Source organism: Ctenopharyngodon idella, chromosome 5, assembly GCF_019924925.1.
Source record: "Ctenopharyngodon idella isolate HZGC_01 chromosome 5, HZGC01, whole genome shotgun sequence".
Lineage (NCBI taxonomy): Eukaryota > Metazoa > Chordata > Actinopteri > Cypriniformes > Xenocyprididae > Ctenopharyngodon > Ctenopharyngodon idella.
The window spans coordinates 33323434-33350673 of NC_067224.1; the positions used below are offsets into that span (position 1 = coordinate 33323434).

A 27240-nucleotide genomic window follows, 5' to 3' on the forward strand; every position below is an offset into this window, starting at 1 on the left:
TCACAAACAGATTCGATGATGGTGAGATCAGATCTCTGTGTGGAGCACTGGCTGTTGTCAGACTCCTTGTGCATACAAAAATCTCACTAGATTATTACAATTAATGGCAAAATGAATGTTTTGATATTTCCTACTGACACACTACAGCAAAAGATATAAATAACCAGCTTAAAACCATTTTTTGTGGGTGAAAATAATGACGTGCCTAAGACTTTTGCACAGTAGTGTGTATGTATGTGTATATATATACATTATATATATATATATATATATATATATATATATTAGGGCTGGGCGATTTTTCCAATTTTTTCGATTAATTCGAATTTAATGTTTTGCCTCGATTTTATTATTTATTAAATCGAGAAATCGCGATTTTGAATAAAAATGTTAGCAAGCGTTACAATTAGACATGTTGACAATACAGCAATGATAACCATATTAGAAGAAGAAAATGATCCGACCTCATGATTAACCGCTCTCATGTGACGCTCTATGAACGTAGAACACGTCACTATTCTTATAAGCGGCTGTTCATTCAGAAATGCATTATTGCGTTATAAAAATGAGACGCAGGCAGTGGAATGAGAAAAAAAAGGCAAAGTTATTAAACGTGAGTTGAACTTTTTTTTAACTTGACCGCCGTGTTTTTAGAATGCTGTTTCATGAGTGAGACGCTGCAAAAGACGCGAGACAAGTGCAACACCTAAACATGTCCGCCAAACATAAAAACAATTGGACAAATAGTGCAATGGAATGCAAAAACCTGTAAACCTGTTTAATATTTCATGTTTGCATGATGGTGACAGGCTGAAAGCTGCTGTTGTTTTCTGTTTTTACAAAGCATTTGCTGTTAATAATAGCCTATTACTGGTGTTATTTATTGCTATTACTTTTTGTCTAAGAAATTTTTTTTTTTTTTTTTTTTTTTTAGCATTTTCTTATTTTATATTATTTCTGAGTATATAGGATGTGTTTAAGATAAGTTTGTACAACAATTGCCTTCATATTTCAGGCATATTTTCTGCAAAGATATTTAACAAATTGTTTTACATTTACACCATGTTGATCACTTCATGTGTGGTGCACTGGGAATGGAACTTTTTTTTTAACCAGATTGTTAATAAAGAGAATGTTACTTAAATCATATTGTAGTTAAGTTTTTAAGTTGACTAGTTAAACAGTAAAAAAAAAAAAAAATCGAAATCGTGAATCGGTCAATCATTCTGAAGAAAATCGAGATTTTATTTTTTTGCCATATTGCCCAGCCCTAATATTATATATATATAAAATTTGCAATAAGAGCTCTAAATTTTACAGCTATAACACATCTCTATGACAGCTTGACAAGAAAACGCTTGATGCTGGCTTTTGCTAAAATTTATATTATATATATATATATATATAAAAAAAAAAAATGACATACGGTAAAAACATTACTGATTTGTTTACAATTTTCAACCTGTTTCTAACCCAAGTCGCTCCAGAAATTTCAACAAATCCTCACTTAGTGAATGAATAAAAAATACTTTCATATATTTTGTCATCCAGCTAACTTTGTTAAATGATTAACTGTTTAAAACCAGCTGAATTCAGACTTGAACAATTTTCCAAACCTCACAGAAAAGGATCTGGTAAAGAACAATACCAAAGCCAGACCTTGCAGCAGAAGGACCCACCCAACACATCAAGCTTCCTCCTGATCTCACAGACATTCCACCTGTAAGGAATCTAATCAGGTCACGAGCACAAACGGTGCCGTGGCAACAAGCTGTCTGGCTCGGCTGTCGCTATGGCAACTGTCTCCACTGTCAGCTTGCACTTTTTTGGAGATGGCACATTTTGAGCGGAGATGAACACAGAAAGGAAGTCTCCAGTTTCAAGGTCAAAACACCAAAGACTATTACAATATGTATGAATCAATCAATGAATTAATTAATGAATCAATCAATCAATCTATATGGATTTTCAGAATACTGTATTTTAAAGATCTAGGCAGCATTGTCTTGGATACCATTAAATATTGACATTAATTGCATAATTAAAATTTAATTTATAAGAAATTCACTATAAGGAAAAAAAAAATCTCTCACAACAAACAATCGGCCTTTGGTTAGATCAGCAGTACAATGAACACATTAGTAATTAATTACCACTACATTCAATTCATATGCATTTCCGTACCAGTGCAATCATATCGGCCAGTGAGGACTGTGGCCTCTTTGAGCCAATAAACTATGATTCAAAGGTCAGGAACATTTTAAGTTAACCATGCCAACTAGATAACATATGACATCTCAGGACGTTAAACCCATTACAGAGAGCAAAACCACTCTGCCCAAGCTAAATAAAGTCATCCCTGACATTCTGGAAATGCCTCTCAACTGCTTCAGACTTCATGTAGCAACATGAGGACCCGCATGCCACAACCAAACCAGACGATCACAGTAAGGATGAATGCATTCTCCTTTTTACACACACATAGCTAGGTTGCCCCTTATGTTACCCCTTATGGTTCCTCAGAATTAAACCCATGATCTTGTTCAAAGTTTCTCCAAGTCAAGTCAAGTCAGTTCATCTTGGGAATCTATTTTCTACGTTAAGTAATAGGCATTCAAGCACTTCTACAGTACTTGAACAGACAAAGATTGAAATGTCCAAAAGTGATTATTTATAGTGTTTATTTAAATCTTCTGTCAGATGAACACAATCAGAGTTATATTAAAAAATATCCTTGCTCTTCCAAGCTTTATAATGGTAGTGAATGGCGCTCCTGATTTTGAAGTCCTAAAAAAGTACATCCATCCATGATAAAAGATATCCACAACTATAATAACTAACTTTCAGTAAACGTCCATTAGTATCAAGTTATGCCAAAAAGAGTAACCTCTGACCTGAAGCATGACGCAATGACGAACACAGAAGCTCAGAGGATAGAGCAAAACAAAACACCGGTCACAAATTAGAAGTCTTTTTAAAGAGGAATATCAGAGGAATTCGATATAAGAGGAGCTTGAGTTTGTTTCCCAGCCCTATATCTTTGAACCGCAAGAGGCGTCTGAACTTACGCTACTCCTACATCCTCCGTCATACATCGCGTCACAGGCGCAAGTCGATTTGCATAGGCCGTCTGCCAGAAGCTAGCCTAGTTATTTTAGTTTATAAAGTTTTAAATATGGATATTTTTCTTACAAAACCCCATCACTTCGCTTTAGAGGGCCTTTATTAACCCTGGTGCCATGTGGATTACTTTTATGATGGATGGATGCACTTTTTTGGACTAAAATCGTGAGCGCCATTCACTACCATTATAAAGCTTATATTTTTAATATAACCCCGATTGTGTTTGTCTGAAAGAAGATAGTCATATACACCTAGGATGGCTCGAGGGCGAGTAAATCATGGGATATTTTTCATTTCTGGGTGAACTATTCCTTTAAATCACGCTAAAATAATGTAATTTTCAGGCGGATACAGTTAATGCACATTCAGGAGTAAATACACCACTAAAATGCAGACTTGCATTCCTACTGCCTGCCACTATATTGAGCCTTAATATTTCATTTATCTATGAGTGTTCCTTCTTCTCCTCCCCCTTATAATGTCTGTCTGGTGCTCAGCATACTCCAAGCAGTTGAGCTAGAGGAGCACATGCATTGCTGTGGAGGACTGGCTTATAATTCTCTTACCCAGCATGCCATTTGAAGATAGCTTGGGCATGTGAGAGTTTCCTCACAAGTAACTTTGATGTAACTGCATCTTTCAGGCACATGCACACCACTAATTATAGATGCATATTCTACATAGTCAGACTCAGACCGCATGCTGCATCAGGATTTGCCTGCCACAATCATTACAGGCAGAGGGTGTGACATTCCACACACACCCCAAGCAATGTAATGTGTAATTTGAAACATCAAAAAACAAGAAAAAGTATTTGTAATACAGCAATGAGGTCTAGGTAAAACAGTTTAACTAAAGGCGGGGAGGGGGGTGGAACACATATTTTGTAAAGAATAAAATGTACACTACCGTTCAAAAGTTTGGGGTCGGCAAGATTAATCGGCTGCATTTATCCAATTAAAATAGTGCAAAATTGTACATATCAATTCCTCTTTTTATGTCACAACACTTCAAAACCACAAAACTCTATTTACAGGTTTAAATTAGACATATTCAATCAGATTTTCAGTGTGGACTCAGACTTTTGAACAGCACTGTGCATGTAGGAGAAGGACAGGAGAGTCTGAAAAACGTGTCTATGATCAGTTGTGATCACATCTGATCTCCACAGTAAAAAATAACTGACCTCAATCTGTGCTAACAAGCCTGCTCAGCAAGAGTCTCACAATCACACAGGGCAGAGCATTGAACAGCGAGGTCAGAGTCTTTTTGTTCATGTGTGTGGGTGTGTGAAATACAATTTACTCAACACTGCAATGTACGCAGGTACATAAGAGTAGTATTTCAGGATGACAAGTGTGGGTTCACCAGGGGTCATGGCCCTGCATGTCTGTATTTAGAACATAGAAGCTGGTCACGCAAAGTTTACAAAGCATTTCCTATATTACAGGCCGAACATCCAATATACAACCTTAATCTATGCAACATCAAAGCAGTGTGCGCATGGGTATATGTACACTGTACTGACCTAATGCCAAGACTTCAGCTTCTTAGCCTTGAGTCCAGATGCTCAGGGCTCGAGGAGTTTTACGTGTATGCATCAGCAAAACAAACTCGTCCAAAGGGATGCTAATGTTGTTGCATAGATAAAGACAGTGGGTCAGAAACTAGTCTCCAAATGTATGTCTATAATAATAATAATAATAACAACGTTTCATTTAAATATTTCTTATTCCAAATTCATAAAACAGATTGATCCGGTTCTAGCTTCTGACTGGTCAATATAGCATTCTAGCAGTGCAAAATATAAAGTCAAACCAAAATGTATTCAGACACCTTGAACATTTCATTCATTAATACAGTTTATTCACTATAGTTTAAAAAAATGGTAATAAAATATGACAAGATCTCAGAGTTAAACAGTGTCAGAAAAAAGTAATCTTAATTATGTCAGATAACACTTAAGCAAAACATGGTCAGGTCAAAGTGTCTGAATAATTTTTGGTTCCAAATTTGTATCAATTTTACTGGTAGTCCACTGTATGAAGAATTTTTGGGTATAATATGTCACAGTTTACTTTATTTTGCTATCCTCACTCAATGAACTATAGTGTCCTGCACCCACTAGTAAAAATATATCAAAAATATCAAAAATGTCTGAATAATTTTTGGTTTGACTGTATAGAATACATGGTGAATTCACATTCACACCATGATGAATTATTAATATTATTACCTAAAAATTGTGAGAGGACAAATCAAGCAAATAAGGGTCAACTGTTATGTCAGGCAAAATAAAATTAAAATATTTTTTGTACATTATGTACTGTACATTACCATTCAAAAGTTTGGGGGCAAGTAAGAGTTTTTGGTATTTTTTAAAATAAGTCTCTTATGTTTTTGTTATTGTGAAATATTATTACCATTTAAAATAACTCTTTTCTTTTTTTTTCAATCAAACACGAGACCAATAACAAACCAACTAAATCAATGACAGATGTAAAAACCCCACAGGACAGTCTGTAATCACATTCCTTTCACATCCTGAAGCCACGCAGAGAAACCTCCCTGTGGAGATATGCTGCAGTACATGTGTATCAGCAAACCTCAGATATACTGCTGAGAGCTTAGATGATGAAGCAATGAGCTACACTACAGTTTTAAATGAGAAATCAGCAACATCCATCATCGTACAGCTCTACTTAGAGGGACAAAGAGAGAAAGAATCATGGGATAATGTGGGATTGATAAGAAGAAACACAAGAGAGGAGATAAAGGACTGCAGACAGCTTCAGAAAGAGTGTGTGCATCTTACTTCACAAGTGTTATAGTCCTCCGAGTCCAGCAGTAAACAGAGTTTAGGTAGAAGCTCCGGCCAATTCTGTAACTCCCCTTTAGAGGCTATAGTTGTGATCAGAATACCTGAGGAACACAAACATATGAACAATAATGCACCATTTAGACTAGCCTATACTGCAGTTCAAATAACCAGCTGCTAAAAGCAAACAGTCTACAACAAAAATTAAAGGGATAGTTCACCCAAAAATGAAAATTATCCCATGATTTACTCACCCTCAAGACATCCTTGGTGTGCTAGGTGCCGGAAGTTTGTTATTATAGATTATAAAGTTTTACATATAAAGGATATTTTTCTTACAAAAATGCATCGCTTCGCTTCAGAAGGCCTTTATTAACTCCCTGGAGCCGTATGGATTATTTTTATGATGGATGGATGCATTTTTTGGGCTTCAAAATCGCATCCCCCATTCACTACCATTATAAAGCTTGTAAGAGTCAGGATATTGTTAAATACATCTCCGATTGTGTTCGTCTGAAAGAAGATAGTCATATACACCTAGGATTGCTTCGAATCATGGGAGCATTTTCATTTTTGGGTGAACTAATGGCAAATTTAATAGAACATCATAATATATGTGGTCAAATTATAACTCAAATAATTCATATACAGTAGTAGCCAGTGATGTCCGGCCTCGGAAAATCGAAATCTTCACCCTTTATTCAAATATTATTAAATATTTGTTGAAGATAATGGTAGTTGTGCTTGGAGTCCATTGCTTTATTTGTGAGAATAACGCAATGAAACATGCCAAATTGTGAGACACAATTTTTTGCCAGGCAGTCATACAAAGAAATTATGAACACATGCAAAAACAAAAGAGAACCAATGAAATATTAATAAGTTATTATGCTGTAGTCAATGCATGCTTTTTCCTGTGAGCTTTTTGTTTTTCTATGCAATTTTGCACAGTAAAATAAAACTTGTAGCCGTAGTTTGCCAAACAATTTTGCCAGATAAATACCTTAATCAAGTTTAGTGTTTTGTACTTCCCTCATATTTAAAAACTATAAATAATTTCCCTCATATTTTGATGGTTTAATCAAAATTATCCCCTCCAGACATCACTTTTGGCCACTACTCTATATTCATCAACGTGCGGGAAAACATTCAAAAAACACATTTTTCAAACCAAATAAACAAAAATAGAAGGAATGATATATTTTATGTTTTGCAAAATGCTGGGTAACCATAGAAACACAGCACTGCATATCCCTCATCACAGTCTAATCACAATCACAAAAAGCAGCTAATTCAGACACATCGTGCAGACTCAGACATAGAGTCAATATAAAATCTTCTATCAAGAGTAACAGCACAAAGCCATACACAGACCCCAAAGGCATAATATTGTTTACGTCATGATAACAAAAGCTGTGGCTCAGAGCCAGCTAAGGCTCAGTTGGTCCATACTCACCCACTGTGGCTCTAATGAGTGGTGAAGAGTCTCCAATGTTCTGCAGACATTCATTTTTGATGAAGTCAGACACACCGTTCGGGAAGTTCTGGTAATGGGCCTTAACATTGTTCTTCAAAATGAGACCACTGAGAGAGCGAGTAGGCTCATCTATGAGAAAGAAAGGATGAAAAGCATTATTTTCAGAAAATACAGCCCTCGGCAGAGGCCATGACCAGAATTAAAGGAAAAAGAGACACAAACAACTGCAGGGATAAACTTTAATAACTGTTCATTCATACTATAAGAATGCATGTATTATTACAAGCTTAAAACATCGTATTTATACAACAGTAAATATAATAACACTGCGTGGATGCTTAATAAAGAAGTGCCTTCTATTTTTAAATATAATATAATATAATGTTGTTTAAAAATACAATATATATATATATATATATATATATTTGTAATTGTTTAAAATAAACAAAACTTGAGCTCTGATAAAAAAAGTTAATAAATTGTTTGTTTAAAAACTACAGCCCACACACACAAAAAAAAAAAACTTATTTGTTCAGCTCTGAACTGGTTTGGTAGATGCTTAATAAAGACCCTTCTGTTTTTAAATGGACCTCAGGCTAATTCAGCAAAAAGAGGGAGAAAGCTTGGCAGATGAACTTGTCGTCCCTAAACATGTTCTGTGACCTGGGGCTTGACAGAAGACACAATTCAAAAGGTCAGTGCAGCTAAGCTCCCAGTGCACTTGACAGATTACCACTGACCTGAAGTCACACCAGCTATAAAGACACTGGCTTCAGAAGCCACTACAGAGACTAAACACCAGCTAGAACTGAGCTTCATTCTGCCTGACTCAACTCCCTTCCAGAAACAGCAATATAAGTCTGTCTCTTTATATACTACACAAAACTGTCATGGCAAACCTCATAAACTTGCAACAACCACAATGCAGACCGACAAAAGGCAATTTTCTGCACCTATTAGCAGTGCCTACCATCACAAAATGTGCCAGCGTAAAAATAAAAAGGTCAAAAGTGGACAGGCTTAAAATGTTTTAGACCATTTAGCGCCATCCACTTGTGATTCGATCGACAAATACGCATCTTAATACAAGGTGTAAACAGGGCCCCAGATGCTTGACTCTCAGCTCAGATATCCCTACAGAGTAAGTCACAATCATAATAAATCTATTAAGTCGCATCTCAAATCAAAATTATAAATCAAGTGTAATACAATTAGTTAATGTTAACATGCATATCTTACCTTCTGTCTTTAGCTTTGTGAGCACAAATATTAGGTAGTTGTTGAAGTCCGGGTATTGATTGAGCTGCTCAAGTTTCTGTGGTGCACATTAAGAAAAGACATCCAGACCACAGAGACAGAGGATAATGCAAACAGCAGGGGAAATGTGCATCAGTGCACGTACTTTATGGACTAATCACATGCTGTTTACAGTAGATGGATGATTACATCAATGAATGAACCCATGAATATATGAGCAAATGGTATAATATGCAAGTGATGTGTGAATATAATTTAACAGAATAAAAATGGCTTTATGGGATTGCAAATAAAATAAACTTAGGACAAAATGCAATTAAATTACACAAACATCAATACTGAGTAGCCTAAATGTATGACTAAATGAAAATAATACAAAATTATTCAGTAAGTCTGCTGTCAACTGTGTAGAAAGTGAACTAACTCAGAGTCAGGGCCATAGAAATATGTTCTTCCAAAAAAAGGGGGAGATGTCATGTCAAGAGGTAAAATGAGTCATTGAGGAGTAAGCGAACAATTTACTTACAAATAAAATATGGACATAAGGGAGTCGTACAAAAAAACATTTTTAATAACAAGGTGTCTCTTTAGTTTTATTTTGATGCATATTATTCACATTTTCATAAACAACATAAACATCTTGCCCAAAGCACATGACCCCACAGCTACCATTTAAAGAAAAAGCTTAAAGGGACAGTTCACCCAAAAATGTAAATTCTGTTATCATTTACTCATCCTCTTATTTTTCCAAACCTGTATGACTTTCTTTCTTCTGCGGAACATAAATGAAAATATTTTAAACAATGTCTCAGTGTTTGTTTTTTTCTTCTCTCCATATAATGGAAGTCAATGGTCACCAAACCTTTGTTTTCTTTTGTCTTTTCTGTTTCTAGCTAATTTGTATTCAAATAATTTATCTAGTTTTTGCATACTGGCAATTAAACAAAATATATGACACGTATTTATATACCTGATACAATTGGTGTTAGATTCATTTTACCTGAAATTTAGAAAAATGTCTTTTAATTGACATTTAAAAGCTTAAAATGTGATGAAAATTATTAGTATAGCATTTTTATAGCATTCTGAAGGACAAAAGCTGATGGATAATTTGCTAGGTGATGAAGGGGCGTCACAGTTCACCCACTGACACATCTTCCTCACTCTCTCCCTATGTGGAATAAAGGCTGAAACATCGCGAATGTCAGATGTCTTTGTCTGAGCTGCATCCGATTATGTGACAGAAAATCGTGATAACACTCCCGCCACTGCAGCTGGAGGTCCGTCTAATCTGCGTCTCATAACATAGTGAGCAGCCTACCTAGACAACATTTCAATCTGAACTGTTCCAAACGCGATTACAATCCCCAAAAATGCTGTCTATTATAGGTTTTACGCACAGCCATAGCGTTTATTAGATCAGATGATTGTTTATACATAATTTCAAAGATGCGTGTGTGTTCGTAGTTGACACACAACAGCTGGACACGCTAACTGATCAAAAGCTTAAAGGGATAGTTCACCCAAAAATGAATATTCAGTCATCATAAGCGTACCCTAATGTCTTTTTAAACCTTTGTGACGTTCTTTCTTCTGTTGAAGGTAATGCAGATATTTTAAGGAATACTGGGTTTTGGTGACCATTGACTTCCATTGTACGGACAAAAAAACACTGAGGCGCTTCTCTAAATATCTTCATTTATGTCCCATACAACAAAATCATACAATTTTGGAATAACGAGAGGGTATATAAATGATGACAGATGTTCATTTTAGGGTGAACCCTTTAACTTAAACACTTACCGAATGACAGCTAGTATACACCTGCTGGCACCATTCAGTCACCACCCTATCTACAGATAAAATAAAAGCAAACAGCCCCTAAATGACTGCGTGTCTTTCAAATCTCAAGCACTAACTAAACGTATGAGCTAATCACAGGCCAACTCCTAATGAACTCCGCCATCCCCTTGCTCGCCGCCCTTCTGCACTACAGTGAGGTAAAGGATACTTGTTGGACGGATCGTTGCGTAGATGTGTCCGGGGACTGTGATTCCTTGAGCAGCTGTAATATCTGCTGAAGTCCCTGCTCGTCGGGTTTCCACTGGCACTCCATCTTGTATGTCTGGAGTCTCTCGCGCTCTCTCTCTGTGTGTAGGCGCACAGATATACACCCTTTCACATCAAATAACGGCCTCCACCTTGACCTTCAGCTTCAAGACTGGCTGTTATCGAGCGGAAGATGAGGAAAACGCCTCTGCGAGAGTTTACAGTGGATGGACCCGAGTGAAAATGAGCGTGTTTCGCGGGCGTTGGGCTGTTGGTGACGCTAGGCTAGCTTACATACATGGACTCAGTCTGGTCCGGATCACCGCACATCGACAGCGATAAGCCTCTGTGTGCGGCACTGCCCGGGTCCTAGCGCTCGTCGTGTCACTGGACAGGATTTGCCGAGGAAACCCTACAATGACCCCCAGTTTACCCCGTCGTAAACCCTGAAGAACCAGGGTTCCAATCTTGGAAAACCTGGATATAGGTACCCTAATTTTAAGTGTGCTTTTTAGACCTAGAAAAAATGGAAAATAATAAAATCTTAAAACTCCATGGGCTATACATGGAGGCTATACAAGGCTAGCTATACTTTTCTAGCTGTACCAAGCTTTAAAATATTTTATTGGGTAAAAATTGTGAATAAAATATATATATTTTTAAAAATCCTTCTTTATCCAGTAAACCACAAACAGTACAAATCACAAATTTATTGGGGGATGGGTGACTTTGAGTAATTATGTGGACAATCAAATAAAAAGTGGTATAATAATAAAGGAATAAAAATATAAATAATAAACATCTAATTAAAATTATTTATATAGCCTATACAGATAGATAGATAGATAGATAGATAGATAGATAGAAAGAAAATAATTAAAATTAAGTATAAAGGAAATAAAAAAAAATGGACTAAATAACAAAATTAAGATTAAAATAATCAAATAATTAAAACATAACAGTAAACACTATGTTAAATAATGTTAAGTAATGTCAAACTTAATAAACTAGCTATTTTACAATAATAAAATAATATTTTACACATATTTAGGCTATAATATTTATTTTTTACAGTGTATCGGGTCTTTATACATAAAAATGTATAGCTGCCTATTAAATTTTAGGGTGGGGGTCCCTCGCATGAGGATGACCCATGGTCTAGAGACAATAAGTAAAAACTGAAGCTCTGCTTGGGAATGTTTTGAGCATTTATTATTTTATTTACAATGCAAAATACAGTGAAATATCATTTATAACTATAAAATATACAGTAATGCAGACAAATACTCTTATATTATTTTTTTAATTAATGGAATTATATTAGCCTTCTTAAGACATATGACGTGACAATCAACGTTACATCGTCAAGTATGCCTGTCATATTTACAGCATTTACATTAACACACATAACGACAACAGTACTGTTTTCGTTCTTTTTTGCACACATTCACACCGATTAACCACCTCGGAGACGGAGAGTCATGTGAATGGTGCTTCCAGATGTGATGTTGTAGTCTTGCAACTTCTTGCCAGCCTCCAGTTGTATGCCGCTGTAAATCAGTCGCTGCTGATCCTTGGGGACTCTCTCTTTCTGGAAGATCTTAGTCTGGAGCTGATCTACGGTCTCGTTGACATCAACATCAAAGGTTTTGGTCTGGCCCTTCTCGTTAATGACGAACACTTGAAAAGGTCCAGGGTTCGTGATGAGCAGCATCACCACTGAGTCCGAGTGCAAACCGTAACTGCTGAGGCTTCTGGAATCATCCTCAAGGCTGATACGGTGACCGTTTTCGCCAGAAAGCTTCTGTCTGTTAGGAGGCACATTGAAGTGATGAGAAATGAGCTGCTTGAGTTCGCCAACTGTGGCATTATCTCTCACCTCCAGCGACCTCACATCTCCGTTCAACAGTTTTATTTTCAGTTCCATTGCCTGACATGAGATAAAATATAAAAGCATTAGAACTACTACAACATCAACATACTTATTTAAAACTGGAGATTAGCGATAATATTAATGTCCAATATTTTCATAATAGGCTATGCTACTTACCGAGCTGGTTGTGCAAATAGGCTGCTACGGCTTTCGCTGAATTGCTTTCTTCAATAAGTCTTGTAGGAAGTCACACCGAAATCAACTAATGTGTCTCTGTCACAGTGAGCAGAGGCATGAATATTTATATAAAGCATCAACTCAAGCCCCGCCTCAAAGTATTGTTTCGTTTCCGAACATAAACTTACTCAGTCACTTTCTGTTTCCATTCTCACTTATTCGCTGACGTATCGACAGGTCGTTTAGAGCAGCTATCTGATTATTCAACAGCACATTCCTGTTCAGTAACATCAAATCATATATATTTACGCCAATAATTCCCAATGTCATTTATATAGGCTATATTAGACAAACAATAAAAGTATTCAACATCAGGGACCTTTAGAATGACGCAATTTCCCACGATCACGTGATGTAAAGGCAAATAAAGCAAAACAAATCCAACATTCTCAGCAGATATTAACTAAACATCTGCTAAAAATGTTTTCTGATTATTCTGTTCTGTCTTCTAGTTTTATTGCATTCACATTTGTTTTGTTAATCAAATTATGATTATTCTATAATCTCTGTAATATGCCATTTTTGTTGGTTTCTTAGTTTATTTAAATAATTTCTATTTGTGGTTGATTTGTTGTTTTTTTCTATCTCTATACAGGCAGTGTTAAAAATTTCCATAAAATATGTTTGGAACCACACTCTAGACACAGCACAATTGATATATAAAATAAATATTTATTATAACACAAAGTCAGAGCCAGTGTTACATTTCAGTCAAAACTCAGAGTGTTTAAGCATAGCAGATCTCTCTTCTCTCTTTGGTAGTGGGATGTTCCCTACATTAAAAAAAGAAAGATTGATTATTAATGAGTAGTACACAGATTCAAATGCTTGGTTAATTTTTATTGCTTTGTACATTTTTGTTTTCTATGACACCTTTGTTCTAACCAGATGGACAAACAGAAACTGAAACAGTGAATTAAAGCTCAGACTTAAGTTTCTAAAATCCCAATTTCTTCCATTTCTGGTTAATTCATTAAATACAAAATGTTAGAATAGCTTTTTTTTTTTTTTACCTGGAGGTGCAACAAAATACTCCTCGACTGTGTTTTTGGCCAGCTGGAGCAACTCCTCTGCACATTCACCTTCTGTTACAGTATCAGCTCTCAAATACAGGTCTCTGTGCACAACATGAAGTTCAAAAGAAAAGTTTAGCTTCTATAAAATGGTGACATGTTGACTCTGTGCTATGAGCAAACATACTTGGAGTGATTAGGGCGATCAGGGCTGTAAGCATAATTTTGCATTGACATATTAAACAATGTTATCAAACAACCAAAGAAAACACCAACAAAAAAGGTCTTGTGTTATTTCAGCCGTCAAAACTAACCGGAAGTCGTATCGAGAACAACTAGCAAACTGTCAGTTGCATAACTTTTATGAGTTGATCTGAGCTTCATTGAATACCTGTCCTCTAGAAGTGAATCCATTGGATCTACACCATCAGTATTGATGACATGAAGCTGATCAGCAAATCTAATCGCTTTCTCCAGACAGTCCACCCCTTCTTTGCTGCCAAAGTCAACAAGGGCTAATCTCTCCAACTTGTCCACTAAGTCTGGTGAAACTCTTGTTGCCTGCAAAGAAAAGTTAAACATTGTTACATATTTTAGGAAAATAAAATATGTTCTCAAAACCCCCCAAAAATAATTCAAATGCAATGAAGAATTATTTTTATTACTAATAAAGCAAAATTGCATCACACTGTAAATGCTTTCATAATTAAGAAATAATATTCTTACTATATTAGAATAGTTTTGTTCAGCCTATTTTGGCCAAGTACATTCACCATTTAAAATTATATATATATATATATATATATATATATATATATATATATATATATATATATATATATATAATAAAACTTTTTTTAAAATAATTGTAGCAAAAGCATTTGCATAAAAAAACAGACAAAATGCATACATTCAGATTTAAATAAATGTATAACAACACAGCTACAAATTAAAAATGAATTTTGACTCCTTTTAGAATATATTTTGCACATGAAGAAATCAACAAGATGCAATGGAGAGAAATGATTAACACCTGCTCATACCAGATCAGATAAAGTATGGAAATTAAATGCTGATTCATAGTCGTAGTACTCTGGAATACACTTTTCATTTTGACTTGCCTTAATATTCTTGCTTAAATTGTAATTTTTAGCCGTAAATTACAGATCAGATATGTGAAATTACTGAAATAATGTACCTGATCAACCACAGGTTTCAGACCCGTAGATGTACTGGTTTGATTAATAGGATTCATAGGATTAATACTTCATTGAGAATACAACATGTTTCAAGGTACTGAGATATAAGAACAATAACAACAATCATCGCTGTTCAAGCAACACATAAATCACATAATTTCACATAAATTTAAATGTGACGTTGAGTGCTGCTCAGATTCTGTTATTCTGCTGCCCTCTACTGTGAAGTTCGAGAAACGTTGTACAGAATACATCAAAGTAAAGCTAGATATCTTCATGTGGGCTTCTCATGCGCCAGTGGTGCCACATGCTTAGTTTTGTCAACTAGGAGAAATATTTGGTCACGTGGCAAAAATTATCAAGGATGCACAACTTAACACACTTAGCCTACTGTATGTGTACAGACGAAAACATAAGTTGCAACATAAAACGTGTGTGCAAAGAGAGGCGTTACCGGTGGAAGTTGATTTTCACTTATGGGCTCCCATGAGGGTACCTGAGGAACCTGAAGAGTAGAATAAGATGCGGAATGTATTGCATAATATGTTCAAAAGCAAATGTCTGTTCACGTATCAGTGGGTTCATTTATATCTTAAACATTTAGTTCTCCCAACACAACGGTCTGCAAATGAATCACGTTTTACCTTGGAATCCCAGGCAGAGTTACTTGATTCCCGTTTTAATATCCATCGGGACCAGGACGTTCCGCTGGGCGATACAGTGGCGCTTAGAGCGGACAGCTTCAATACTCCACACCGAGGATGCGCAGGCCGCAGCGCCCAAGAAGCTCGTGCCGCACATTTACAGAACATGTTAAAATCACGTTCCTAAAACGGTCACGTTGCTGTGAACGTAAAGTCAGTTAAAATGCGATTATATGGATGTTTGTATTGCTAAGGACTCCTTACTACAGACGTCCTACCACAAAAAAAAAAATAAAAAATCTACATTTCCGGTAGTTTTAGTTTTTAATGTTCATGACGTATCTTTTCAGAGGAGGTGTGATTTGAGTTCGTAAGAGCCCGGATAGCTCAGTCGGTAGAGCATCAGACTTTTAATCTGAGGGTCCAGGGTTCAAGTCCCTGTTCGGGCGAACAAATTTTTCATTTCGTTTTGAAAAGCAAGAACATACAAACAATGCAAGGGTAAAGATATTGTCTATAATGGATGACTAATATATTGTATTATATATTCGAGAATGTGATGTGGGGATGCACACAAGTTGTTAAGCAGCCAATGGTCAACCATAATCAACCTAATTATAAAATTATTCATTTAAAAAAAAAAAAGATTGTAACATAATAAATATATATTTGTATATATTAAAATAAATTGCGGCTGTCTCACGACGGCCAATCAGCGCGAGCTACTCAATCTTTACTGAGCGAATGGCGTTCTCGGACTTCATCTTTTCATGAGTTTTAATATCCATCGGGACCAGGACGTTCCGCTGGGCGATACAGTGGCGCTTAGAGCGGACGGATCTTCATCTTACAGTCGCCGAGGAGTTTTCTCGTATTTTATTACCATTAAGGTATTTTTTTTAGTGTTATGATCTATCGCGATCTTGATCTGCTGGCAACCTGCAGCACTTCTCATGTTACTGTATGTTATGATGAACTCACATATGGCGTTTCCTCCGAGGAGGCAAGGGAGGCAGTGCTTCTTCAAAAAATAGTATGAGAAATTAATCCATATTACAAAAATAAAACAACGCAAATATTACAAAATGTGACATTAAAAAGTGTACAAGTCACTCGTATTTCTAAAGGAACACTGTCCAACAGCGACACCCTCAGGTAAAGTTACAGCGGGAGTCTCTCACAGTCACGTGAGAGGAGGTCGCCATCGCGCTATGATTGGATGTGATTGGTTTGAATGAACAAAATGGCATCAATGGTAAGATTAGTAAACAACTCACCCACTTAAATATGACTGCTTTATGTCTCGTCAAAATCAAACTTTCGTGTCTGTGACAGACCGTGTTTACCGAGCATGACTGATGATCCGTCATAAGTCTACTCTTATAAAGAACAGCTGTTTAACTTGTTACTGCCTTTAGTTATTATTTTGAAATAAATGTAAAATGCTTAAAACACTAACTTGATGAAATTGATATATTTAATACATATATAACATTAATTACATTGTTAATGTAAAAACACAAAATAGAATTGTATTTGGTTTCTTTTTTTAATGTAATGTTTATTTAATGAGAAAAATGTGACAACGTTAAGAGCAATGCACATGAATTTACATTTGATTTATAAATAAATAGCGAGGACTTATTTCAGAAAACCACTGAGATATATATATATATATATATATATATATATATATATGTATGTATGTATGTATGTATGTATGTATGTGTGTGTGTGTATATAAAAATGGTTAGTTCCTGTCCTTGATTCAGATTGGACACGGCTATGACCGTTTCACCCAACGGTTCTGTGTATCACTACACAACACCCTTAGCAACGTAAACTGTATGTTCTCAATTGATGTTGTTCATTGAAGCTTACTGTATTATGTAGAAGAGTAATGTGAGAAAGAGATCGAGTGAGCGAGTTTATTACCTGCATTCAGATTTAGCATTTTCATTCAGGTCAGTCCTATGTTCATAATAAAAAATCTGTTTAAATGTCCGATGTATTATCTTGTCCTTTTAACAGTTAAGGGGTTTTCCCATGACTGACAGCACTAGTCAAAGCATTTGTCAGTTGCATCTTGTTCCATGTTCACAACAGTTCAGTGTTTTCAATATAAAAGTCTTCACTACTGACTGACACACTCATAAAGACAGTCTTTGCCGCCATCTAATGGCGTAATAATGTAACTTCTGTTGCTGTTCACGGTCAGGGACTATTTTTTCGGGCGGAAGGAAGGCTTTTGGTTAAAGTTTAGTTCATTAAAATTTCATTGATACATATTTTTGGCTTTAATATTTGTATTGCGTGGTAACCGTTTTATAAAAGCAAAGGGTTGCTGGCACTCCACTTCACGTCAAGCCTAACAACGCCCTTCAGCCATGACTTATTCACGATACAGCACAGCCTCAAGTACCTTATTGCTTATATTATATACTCAATGTTTCTACCTTTGTGTCTTTACTACTATTATAATTTATCTATTTATTATTATGATTATTAAGTGGGTGGTTCTTTTTATCATTTTCCATGTTTATATATAATACATGCACACACTATTAATGTGTGCATAGTTGCCAATATTTCTATATTTGAACATTCATGTTCATTAAAAAAAAAAAACAAAGATTGTAACACATATATTTTTATATATTAAAATAAAATAAATTCTAATAACAATAAATTATAAATTATAAAAAACAATAAATAAATATAAATTTTAACAACATAAAACACACACACACTCATTGCCTACAGAAGCAGAAATATGATGATTAGATTTGTTGGAAAAATAAGAACAATTCCATTTTATTTTGTTTTTTAAACAAGTACATTTACCATTTAATATATATTTAGAATGTAACACTTTTTGTAGTAATTGACCACAGTGTAGCAGGAACATTCACATAAAAAAAAAAAAATGCATACATTCAGATTTAAATAAATGTATAACATCAAATTATATATTTTTTACTCCTTTTAGAATATATTTTGCACATGAAGGAATCAACAAGATGCAATGCAGGACAATGATTAACACCTGCTCATATCGAATGAAAATTAAGTAGAGTAGATGCTAATTCATAGTTGTCTGGAATACACTTTTGATTTTTAATTTCTTTGCCTAAATAGTTATTTTTAACTTTACGTTACAGATCAGATATGTGGAAAAAATATACTTGTGATTTGATACACATTCTGATTGCACCTCATTGTGGATATACCTGATTTACCACAGCTTTCAGACCCGTAGCTGTCCTGGTTTGATCACAGGATCAATACTTCATTGTGATTACAAGATTTTATAAGGTATAAGAGCTATAACACAGTGTGTGTTTGGAGGATGAAGCAACAATGTACATTTTATACAACAATCAATTCCATAAAGGAAAAAAAATAAATAAGAGCACTGATGATATTAATTTCTTCGTGTGGAAATTAGTGTCCATTCTGAAAACCATGTAGCCAGTGACACCAAAGTTAATAATATAGATTCTCTCTATATAATAAATATAGCATGTATTTGTCTGTACAGTCCACAAACAGCAAGAATACATCAAGCAGACAAGGCCTTGCGGTAGTGATTGTGAGTTGTCCTGGTACACACACGCACGCACGCACGCACACACACTATGGAAGCCCATTTCTGCCACATAAGAAAAAAAAAAAAAAAAAAAAAAAAAAAAAAAAAAAAAAATCAAGCTTTGTAAATCCTAATTATGACATAAGAAGTCAAAATTATGACAGTCATATTTATGAGATGAAAAGTCAATAATTGAGTATAAAGTCAATTTAAGCATGATTTTTTTTTCTTAGGTGGCGGAAATGGGCTTTCATGGCACAAACATCAAATCTGAAAAATAAATCCTATTGTCATATTTTCATAAGGTGACTGACACCAACGCACTGAAACACAGTACTGACTCAAACATTACCTAAACCAGATGAAAAACACAAATCATTAATCAGTTCCATAACACAAAGAGAAGGAATACACAGTAACTATTAACGGACATGTTTTTTTCTGTTCTAAATCTAATACCTAGAGGCATTCCTTGGTATTGTCCAACAATATACTTTGTGATACAATAACCTGATCTGATTAGTGAAACAACTCACAGTAAAGACACTGACTTGGAAATAGGCAGGTTACAGAAACACATGCGAAAGGTCTGCTGACTGACAGCACAGCGCCCCCTACTGCTACAGTTGTACACAGGAAAATCTGGATAGCCTATTAAAAGTGGCACATCAGAATACAGAATACTAATTAAGTGTGCAGGTCTACAGGAGCATTAAAGGGATAGTTCAACCAAAAATGAAAACGTTGTCATCATTTATTCACCCACAAAAGATGATATTTTGAAGAATGTTGGTAATCAGACAGCTGGTGCCATCAGCCATTGACTTCCATAGTAGGGGAAAAAAAAAAAAAAAATACTATAGAAGTCAATGGGTGCCATCAGCTGTCTGGTTACCAGCGTTCTTCGAAATATCTCCTTTTGTGTTCAACAGAAGAAAGAAACTCATACAGGTTTGGAACAACATGAGAGTGAGTAAACCATTTTTGGGTGAACTATCCCTTTAAGAGGGCGGTCACACTGAATTTTAAGCATGTAAAAATACCAGAAATATTTCAGATGCCACAACAAATATCTGAATATATAATGCTCTAGGGCTTCTGTTTTTAATAAATAATAAATAAAATTTAAAAATACTATCTACTCTATAAATATCTATTACAGTTTTCCACGGCATTACAAAACAAAGCAGCTTATCTATTTAATTTCAGCGCAAGATGGAATTTTTTATGAATGTACACTACCATTGAAATTTTGTGGCAGGTGAGATGTTTTTAAAAGAAATAAATACTTTTATTCAGCAAGGATACATTAAATTGATCAAACGTGACAGTAAAGACATTTATAACGTTACAAAAGACTTCTATTTCAAATAAATGCTGTTATTTTGAACGTTCTACTCAAAAAATCCTGAAAAAAAAAAAACAAAAAAAAAACACGTTTTACACAAAATATTAAGCAAAATCAGCATATTAGAATGATTTCTGAAGGATCATATGACAATAAAGACTGAGGTAATGATGCTGAAAATTTAGCTTTGCCATCACAGGATTAAATTACATTTTACAATATATTCAAATAGAAAACAATTATTTTAAATTGTAATAACATTTCACAATATTACAGTTTTTACTGTATTTTTGATCAAATAAATGCAGCTTTGGTGAGCATAAGAGTCTTCTTTCAAAAACGTAAAAAAAAAAAAAAAAAAATCAGAGAGAACCCAAACTTCTGAATGATAGTTTGTGTGCATCCGCTCTGTCACTTTCGTATACACAAAAATGAAGGTGAATGGATCGCGACATCTAGTGTGAGCGCCTCTTAGAAGTAAAATGCACCTGACCTGAACTTTTGTTGCTCTGTTTCAAAACCTAGTGAGCTGCCTACATAGGCAGCACTTTAAGGCATCATAGGCACATCTCTGCAACATTATGCTGCCTTCTAAGATACGTTCTTTTGGTCAAATTCTAAGGCAGCATCGCATGCATGGAGAAGGCAATCCCAGAATGCATTGCAACATGATACAGTAAAAAACTAAACATGGTGGACAATGCAAGAATAATATTTATAAATGCTTATTTTCACTCAAAAGTATCAATAAAAAGTTTAAAATTGATTAAAATGGACTATTTTACCCAGAATTCATGTGTGCTATGTGTTAGTTTAGCAACATACAACACCAAATTCTACTGAAATCAAGTTGTAAACAAATCAGTCATTTATAAGATTCAATTTCAGTTTATGTAGGCAGTAGACAGCAAGGCAGCACACTAGGTTGTGGAATAGAGCTTACAAGTCACCAGTGCTTTGTAATCCTGTCTGTATTATAGACATAGGACAAAATTCCATGTCATACAGTGAATCATTAGCAGCATCTACTTATGAAATTTGATGTACTATGATGTTTAGTAAAACCTGATTAAAGAGCCAGATGACTCCATTAAAAAAAATTGCACACTGACTGATTTCAGGTAGATCAAGATGTTTGGCATCGGAAATGTTATGCTACCTATACACTTGAAGCTCATTAAGCTTTGGCCAAATATTCCCTGTTGTTTAGTAGCAAGGGCTGATGGGATACACTGTGAACACGAGTAACAAGAGAGGTGAGAGGTTTCAGAATTACTTGTTCTCTATAAGTGTCTGCACTTTGCACACCAGGTCTCGAGCCTGAGTCAGAATCTGTTTGATATTGTGATGCTCAGCCATTTCTGAAAAGAAAAAAAAAAAGACAACATTAAGGGAATATGACGGTGCAATTATTCAAATCACCTGCCTACTCAACTGAATAATATAGATGTTCTAAAATGATTGTAGCAACTCAATGTAATAACTGCACATAATGTAATACATATTACATTATTATTGTAATAAAATGTTCATAATGTAATAATTTTCACAAAACGTTATAAAATCTTGAGCTCATAATGTAATAACTTTTACATTGACAAATTTATTACATTATAAACTAAGCAAAAACATTGTCATATTGTCATAACTGTAACAGATTTTAAAATATAACAAATTTTAAATAATAATTGTATGAATATTTAAATCTGTTGCGTTTCACTGTTAGTTTAAGACTGGATTTAGATTTTTAAAAATGTACTGTAAGGGAATACAATTTTTTTTATGTTTCATTACAATTATGACAATGTTTATGTTGAGTTTATAATGTAATATATTTCTCAATGTAAAAATTGTTAGTACATTATGAGCTCAAGATTTTATTATATTTTGAGAAAATTATTACATTATGAACATTTTATTACAATAATAATGTACTACATTATGTGCAGTTATTACATTATGAGTTGCTACAATGATCAAACAAATAACCATAAAGCAATTTCTCCATATATCGATTACAATTGTGGGTACATCCAAGAGTAGCTAAAATTAACACTAAATAAAAATGTAAATAAATTACTTTTTAAATTGAAAAATAAATAGATATTTAAAGCCATTTATTTTTAATTTTAATGTTTAAAAAAGTAGTTACATATAACAATAGATAATGCATTCATACATCATTTTAAACAACTGGAAAAAAAAAAAAAAAAAATGTAAATGTTTATAAAAAAATGTGACATTTAAAATTATTGATCAATTTATTATTAATTTCTACATTTATCTACAATTTAACATTAATAAAATTATTTTATATGAATTTAAATGTCAATTTATTCGTCAGTTTGAAAATATATTTTATATATATTAAATATTTTAAACTGGTTATGTTGGTTAAATGGTCCTCTTAAAAAGAGGTTCTTGACACAGAGATGTTACTATACCAGGGTATATAATAAATAAATATTTACCATTGAAAAACTTGATGATGTCTGTGAAGTCCATATTGTTCTCTAGGATGATGTCTCTGTAGATTTCCACCAATGCAAGAGCAATGAAGAGCACAAAATGGCTGGAGGAGACACACTTAGCAGCCCAGATGACCTCCCAAACAGCAAACACATCATCATACACCAACTCTGAGGATTTGAAATCCATATGTTAGGTAGTATCTGTAGTATTTAATAGGCCTATTGCTCATGTTTCAGTATAACTTAATCTCCATGGACAGCAGGGGGAGCTGTCATTTCTGAATTGGTTTGAAAGGCAGAATGGGCAGAATCTCATTATTCTAGTTTTTAATATAATTGGCCTTTAATAAAATTGAATGTTTCTCAGATAAAGCACATGGTAATGTGAGTAGAGCCTTGTACTTAATATTAATGTTATATGTTTTAAATTACTGAGTCACAATCAACAAGATTGCATTGCAATTGCTAATTAGGAGATTCATTTTAAAACTTTAAGCAAAATATGGCTTCATCTCACTGCAGATGAGAACTAATAGAAGAGATTTCAAGTTACAATTTTGTATTTATTGTATGCTAGTTTTCAAAAGCTTTTTTTTTTCTTTCTCTCTATGTGAAGGACATCATTACCTCTTTTAAAGTCAAGAAGAAACCAGCGATAGCAGAAGTAGAAATGGGTGTAATCTCCATTCTGATGCATTAGCTCAAACAGCTCTGCGTCTAAAATCTATTTACACACAAAGAGGAAAATAGCAAAAAATTCACATCCACATTTTACATTTAAAAGGCATGTTTTCTAACAAATGTGTCTATAGCAGACGTTTGACCTGGATAAGAGATCTCATGTTGGCAAAGTGGGTGTCCATCGCACCTCCATGAGGAAAATTTTGATTCATCCTTTTCATTAGTTCAGTGAAACAACTGAAAGCCATGGCCTCTGAAAGATTCAAAGAAAACCGATATGAGGAAAGCTAAACATACTTGTAATCATTTGGTCTTTTTTAAACAGTGGCATGAACTCAAAAACACATAGATGATGAAGACAGACTCACCATCATCTAGAATAACTAGCAAGGGAGCGAGCAGGTCACACATGCCCTGGACATATCCGATTTCAAGGTGCTGCCAGATGTAACTGTAGAAAGTGTCAATATAGGGATATTTGAGCTATATCACAACACCAGATGTTCTGAGTGGTTTTAGTGCTTTGCCATGCAGTTGCTGAGGTCTTTTTGGTGGTTGCTAGGGTGTTTCTAGATGGTTTCTAGGGTCTTCTGAGTGGTTGCTTAATGGCCAAAGTCAAACAGCCCATCTTTAAGTGTCTATAATATTCTGGCCCTAGATATGACTTAATGTAAGTCTGTGTTTTTCTGTATGTTTTACCATCTGCCAGGTGAAAATCAGAATCTAATAACAAAATAAAGAATATTAAATTAAAAATATTATAAAAAATCTGGCCAATACAATAAACGATATACAATAAGTCCTATTTTATCTCATTAAAAACATGTGAACTACAAGTGAATTTAGGCATCACAATATTATAAAAATATTGTACAAATTGTTATTAACATTATTATTATATTAGTACAAAAATGGATATTCATTTAGAGAATGGCTAAGAATTGCATTTAATTATTTATTAATTGATTAATGTTATTAAAGATTAACTTAAGTTGAGCATTAGGTGTTGGCTAAGGTGATCTAATATTTAAAAATAGTGGAAATTAGCATGTACAATTAAATATCTAATATCGGCCAATACACTACCCTTCAAGATTGGGGTCAGTATGATTTTTTGTTTTTGAAAGAAGTTAATACTTTTATTCAACAATGACACATTAAATTGATCAAACATAGCAGTAAATATCATATATCACATATCAGTGCCCATGTTAACAGGTTAGAGCATTCACACTGCACACAGATGCAGTCTATAAATGACATCTTAAAATATATTAAAATATGTTTAGAAACAGTCAATTTAAATTGTAATATTTCACAATATTACTGTATTTTTAATCAAATCCTTGGTGAGCAAGAAGAGACTTCTTTCAAAAACATTAAAAACTCTTACTGACCCCAAACGTTTGAACAGTAGTTCAGTTGATATACTATATAAAAAAAAAAAATAAAAAAAAAAGCTGTACCAATATGTTGTGCATTCATTCTTAGAAAAGTAATAGCAGACTTCTCCTCAACAAGGCACATGATTTGAGGCATCATTCACAAGCAGTGAAGGCCAATGAAGGAAAAATTTTGTTACCTGCACATGATGTTGCGCAGTTTCTCCAAGTTAGCAGGTGTGAAATACCAGTAATTTCGGTCACAGCGCTGAACATCTTTATCTATGCGATGCAGATTTAGAGTATACATGTCCAAAAGCTCTTGCTGCAATTACAAAGGTAAAAAGATTTAGATCATGAGTATTTGAAGTCATCTTATAAGAGATGAAAACTATATTCATATCAAAATATATAACACAATTAACGCAGCATCTGTTTTTTCCATCATAATTTGGTTAGCGTTACATTATATATCGCGATTAATTACAGAAAAAAATGTGATTAATTAATTAATTTTTTTAATCGATTGACAGCACTAATCAAAATACATCTCTGAAACATGTGCTTACAGAATAAGTGGTCCCTATAGAGGACACTGGAGAGGCAGCTTCATTCTTCTCAGTGTTCACAGCCAGTGAGTCAAGCTGTGGGCAGAGACTCTCCATCTCTGGCTCCTCAGAGTCCTTTCCTTCAGAGCTGGGCTTCCCATGAGCTTCCTCCAGCCTGAGCTCCAATACAGTTACAGATGTCTGCTCACTTGTCTTCCTTTTGGGTGAACTCTTGCTTTCCCAAACCAATGACACTTTAGCTATAGGAATCTCTTCCATTTCAATGGCAGAGGGAGACTCGTCTGACTCAGTTTCATCTTGGGCCTCACTCATCTTTCTTGTGCTAAAAGCTTCGTGCACCAAAGGAACCACCATCTCTTCAACTACTGGAGCATTCCTCTGCATTTCTTTATGCGTGGTCTTCTTTGTGACAACCTTCCCTTCTGTTTGCTCTGCACCAATGGCTATTGGGAGATCAGAAGCTGCTTTCCTCTTTCCTGTTGTTCCAGCTTCATTGGGTAAATCAGTGGTCTTCATAGTCTTCTTTTCTTTCCCATTATCTGGTCTTAACACTCTTTGTGTGCCACTTACATTGTCGGCATCATCCATCCATGTCTCAGAGTCTTTATCTTTGCTTGTTTCATTGGTTTTTGTCGTTTCTTTCTCTGCATCACCATCCTTTGAAACAGACACCAGCATGTCAGCTACAACCTTCTGCTCAAGTGCATCTGATACCTTATGATCTTTTGTTACCAAAGGTTCCTTTCTGACTGCTCTAACATCTTTATTTCCCACTTGGGACCTTTCAATGTCCACTCTTACCTGATTCTCATTCATCTTTGGCTCTGGAGGAGTCGATTCCACGACCTCTGTTGCTTTGGGAATATCTGGCTCAGTTCGCTGTGTCAGTGCTTCGTTTTCTGTTGTCAAGGTTTTCTCTGGAGATTCACCCACTTCCATTTTGGTCATGTAGCTGTAAGCTGCTGCTGCAGGAGTCTCAAAGGCATCTCGAGCTGTTTTTAACCCCTCCGTTTCAACCTCTGCCCTTTCATCAGAGCTCTCCGTGACCTTTTTTCTTCCCTCTGATATTGTCAGCACTGCATCCAAAGACACTTTGTTAACCTCAATTTTATTATCTTCTCTCACACCCTGTTTCTCCATCTTTTCGGTCTCACCTTCCTCAGTCAGCTTTCCTTCCTCTTCAGATGAATTTGCAACACTTTCCTTTGATACTACTAGCTGTGGTTGGGCTTTGAGGTTTGGCTCATGTATCCCACTGTCCTCTGTACTCAAGGAGTCTGACTGCCCAGAAGTAACGGAGAAGTTTCTGGAAGAGGGTTGACCAGAGTCTGGAGAACTGGTGCCAATTTGGGGTGTTCCGTTTGAGATTTTGGAAACATGTTTGTCGTCACCCTTGAGCTCAGACTCAATCTGGTCGACCTCTTCAACGGATTCAAACACCTGGAAAAACAAACCAAAGGGAAGTAGGCTACTCCAGGGGAAGGGGTTTTGGGAAGTGAAGAACTACCAG

General features: G+C 34.9%; 4 protein-coding genes across 12 annotated transcripts in view; all 4 read right to left on the minus strand.

Moving 5' to 3' along the window:
- tnpo1 (transportin 1) overlaps positions 1–11140 on the minus strand; it is a 33341-nt gene extending 22201 nt beyond the window's left edge. For 2 of the 5 annotated variants that reach the window (XR_007930189.1, XM_051893083.1), the window contains exons 1-4: positions 10687–11096; positions 8658–8733; positions 7398–7547; positions 5939–6045 (exon numbers count right to left, since the gene is read on the minus strand). Coding sequence is in view for 3 of the 5 variants with exons in the window: in XM_051893083.1 (XP_051749043.1) it covers positions 5939–6045; positions 7398–7547; positions 8658–8733; positions 10687–10791 (438 nt within the window). In the remaining 2 variants the exon portion in view is untranslated. Of the gene's footprint in view, positions 1–5938; positions 6046–7397; positions 7548–8657; positions 8734–10686 lie in introns of all 5 variants that reach the window. The other 3 variants (XR_007930190.1, XM_051893082.1, XM_051893084.1) reach the window with 3 other exon arrangements.
- Positions 11141–11914: 774 nt separating this feature from the next.
- On the minus strand, positions 11915–12977 carry isg15 (ISG15 ubiquitin like modifier). Its single transcript, XM_051893086.1, has 2 exons — positions 12775–12977; positions 11915–12654 (listed from the first exon to the last, which is right to left on the minus strand). Exon 2 carries the CDS (start codon positions 12649–12651, stop codon positions 12181–12183), a length of 471 nt encoding a protein of 156 aa, XP_051749046.1. The 5' UTR covers positions 12652–12654; positions 12775–12977; the 3' UTR covers positions 11915–12180.
- A 509-nt stretch (positions 12978–13486) lies between these two features.
- On the minus strand, positions 13487–16022 carry gatc (glutamyl-tRNA amidotransferase subunit C). The gene is made up of 5 exons (XM_051893085.1): positions 15691–16022; positions 15501–15551; positions 14239–14408; positions 13848–13951; positions 13487–13607 (listed from the first exon to the last, which is right to left on the minus strand). The coding sequence occupies exons 1-5, from the start codon at positions 15856–15858 to the stop codon at positions 13546–13548; spliced, it is 555 nt and encodes a 184-aa protein (XP_051749045.1). The 5' UTR covers positions 15859–16022; the 3' UTR covers positions 13487–13545.
- Positions 16023–18322: 2300 nt separating this feature from the next.
- Positions 18323–27240, minus strand: part of sgsm1a (small G protein signaling modulator 1a) — a 48194-nt gene continuing 39276 nt past the window's right edge. For 3 of the 5 annotated variants that reach the window (XM_051894900.1, XM_051894904.1, XM_051894905.1), the window contains 7 exons: positions 25731–27170; positions 25362–25486; positions 24148–24230; positions 23923–24032; positions 23726–23822; positions 23099–23266; positions 18323–21988 (listed from right to left, as the gene is read on the minus strand). In XM_051894900.1, the coding sequence (XP_051750860.1) occupies positions 21900–21988; positions 23099–23266; positions 23726–23822; positions 23923–24032; positions 24148–24230; positions 25362–25486; positions 25731–27170 (2112 nt within the window). In that variant the 3' untranslated portion in view covers positions 18323–21899. The remainder of the gene's footprint in view (positions 21989–23098; positions 23267–23725; positions 23823–23922; positions 24033–24147; positions 24231–25361; positions 25487–25730; positions 27171–27240) is intronic. The other 2 variants (XM_051894902.1, XM_051894903.1) reach the window with 2 other exon arrangements.

Coding starts and splice junctions, on each gene's coding strand:
- isg15 (XM_051893086.1), bottom strand. CDS start 12,651: ATGGAACTGAAAATAAAACTGTTGAACGGAGATGTGAGGTCGCTGGAG.
- gatc (XM_051893085.1), bottom strand. CDS start 15,858: ATGTTCTGTAAATGTGCGGCACGAGCTTCTTGGGCGCTGCGGCCTGCG. Junction 15,552..15,690: donor ACTCTGCCTGGGATTCCAAG/GTAAAACGTGAT, acceptor TCTACTCTTCAG/GTTCCTCAGGTACCCTCATG. Junction 14,409..15,500: donor GTGAAAATCAACTTCCACCG/GTAACGCCTCTC, acceptor TTTTCTTTGCAG/GCAACAAGAGTTTCACCAGA.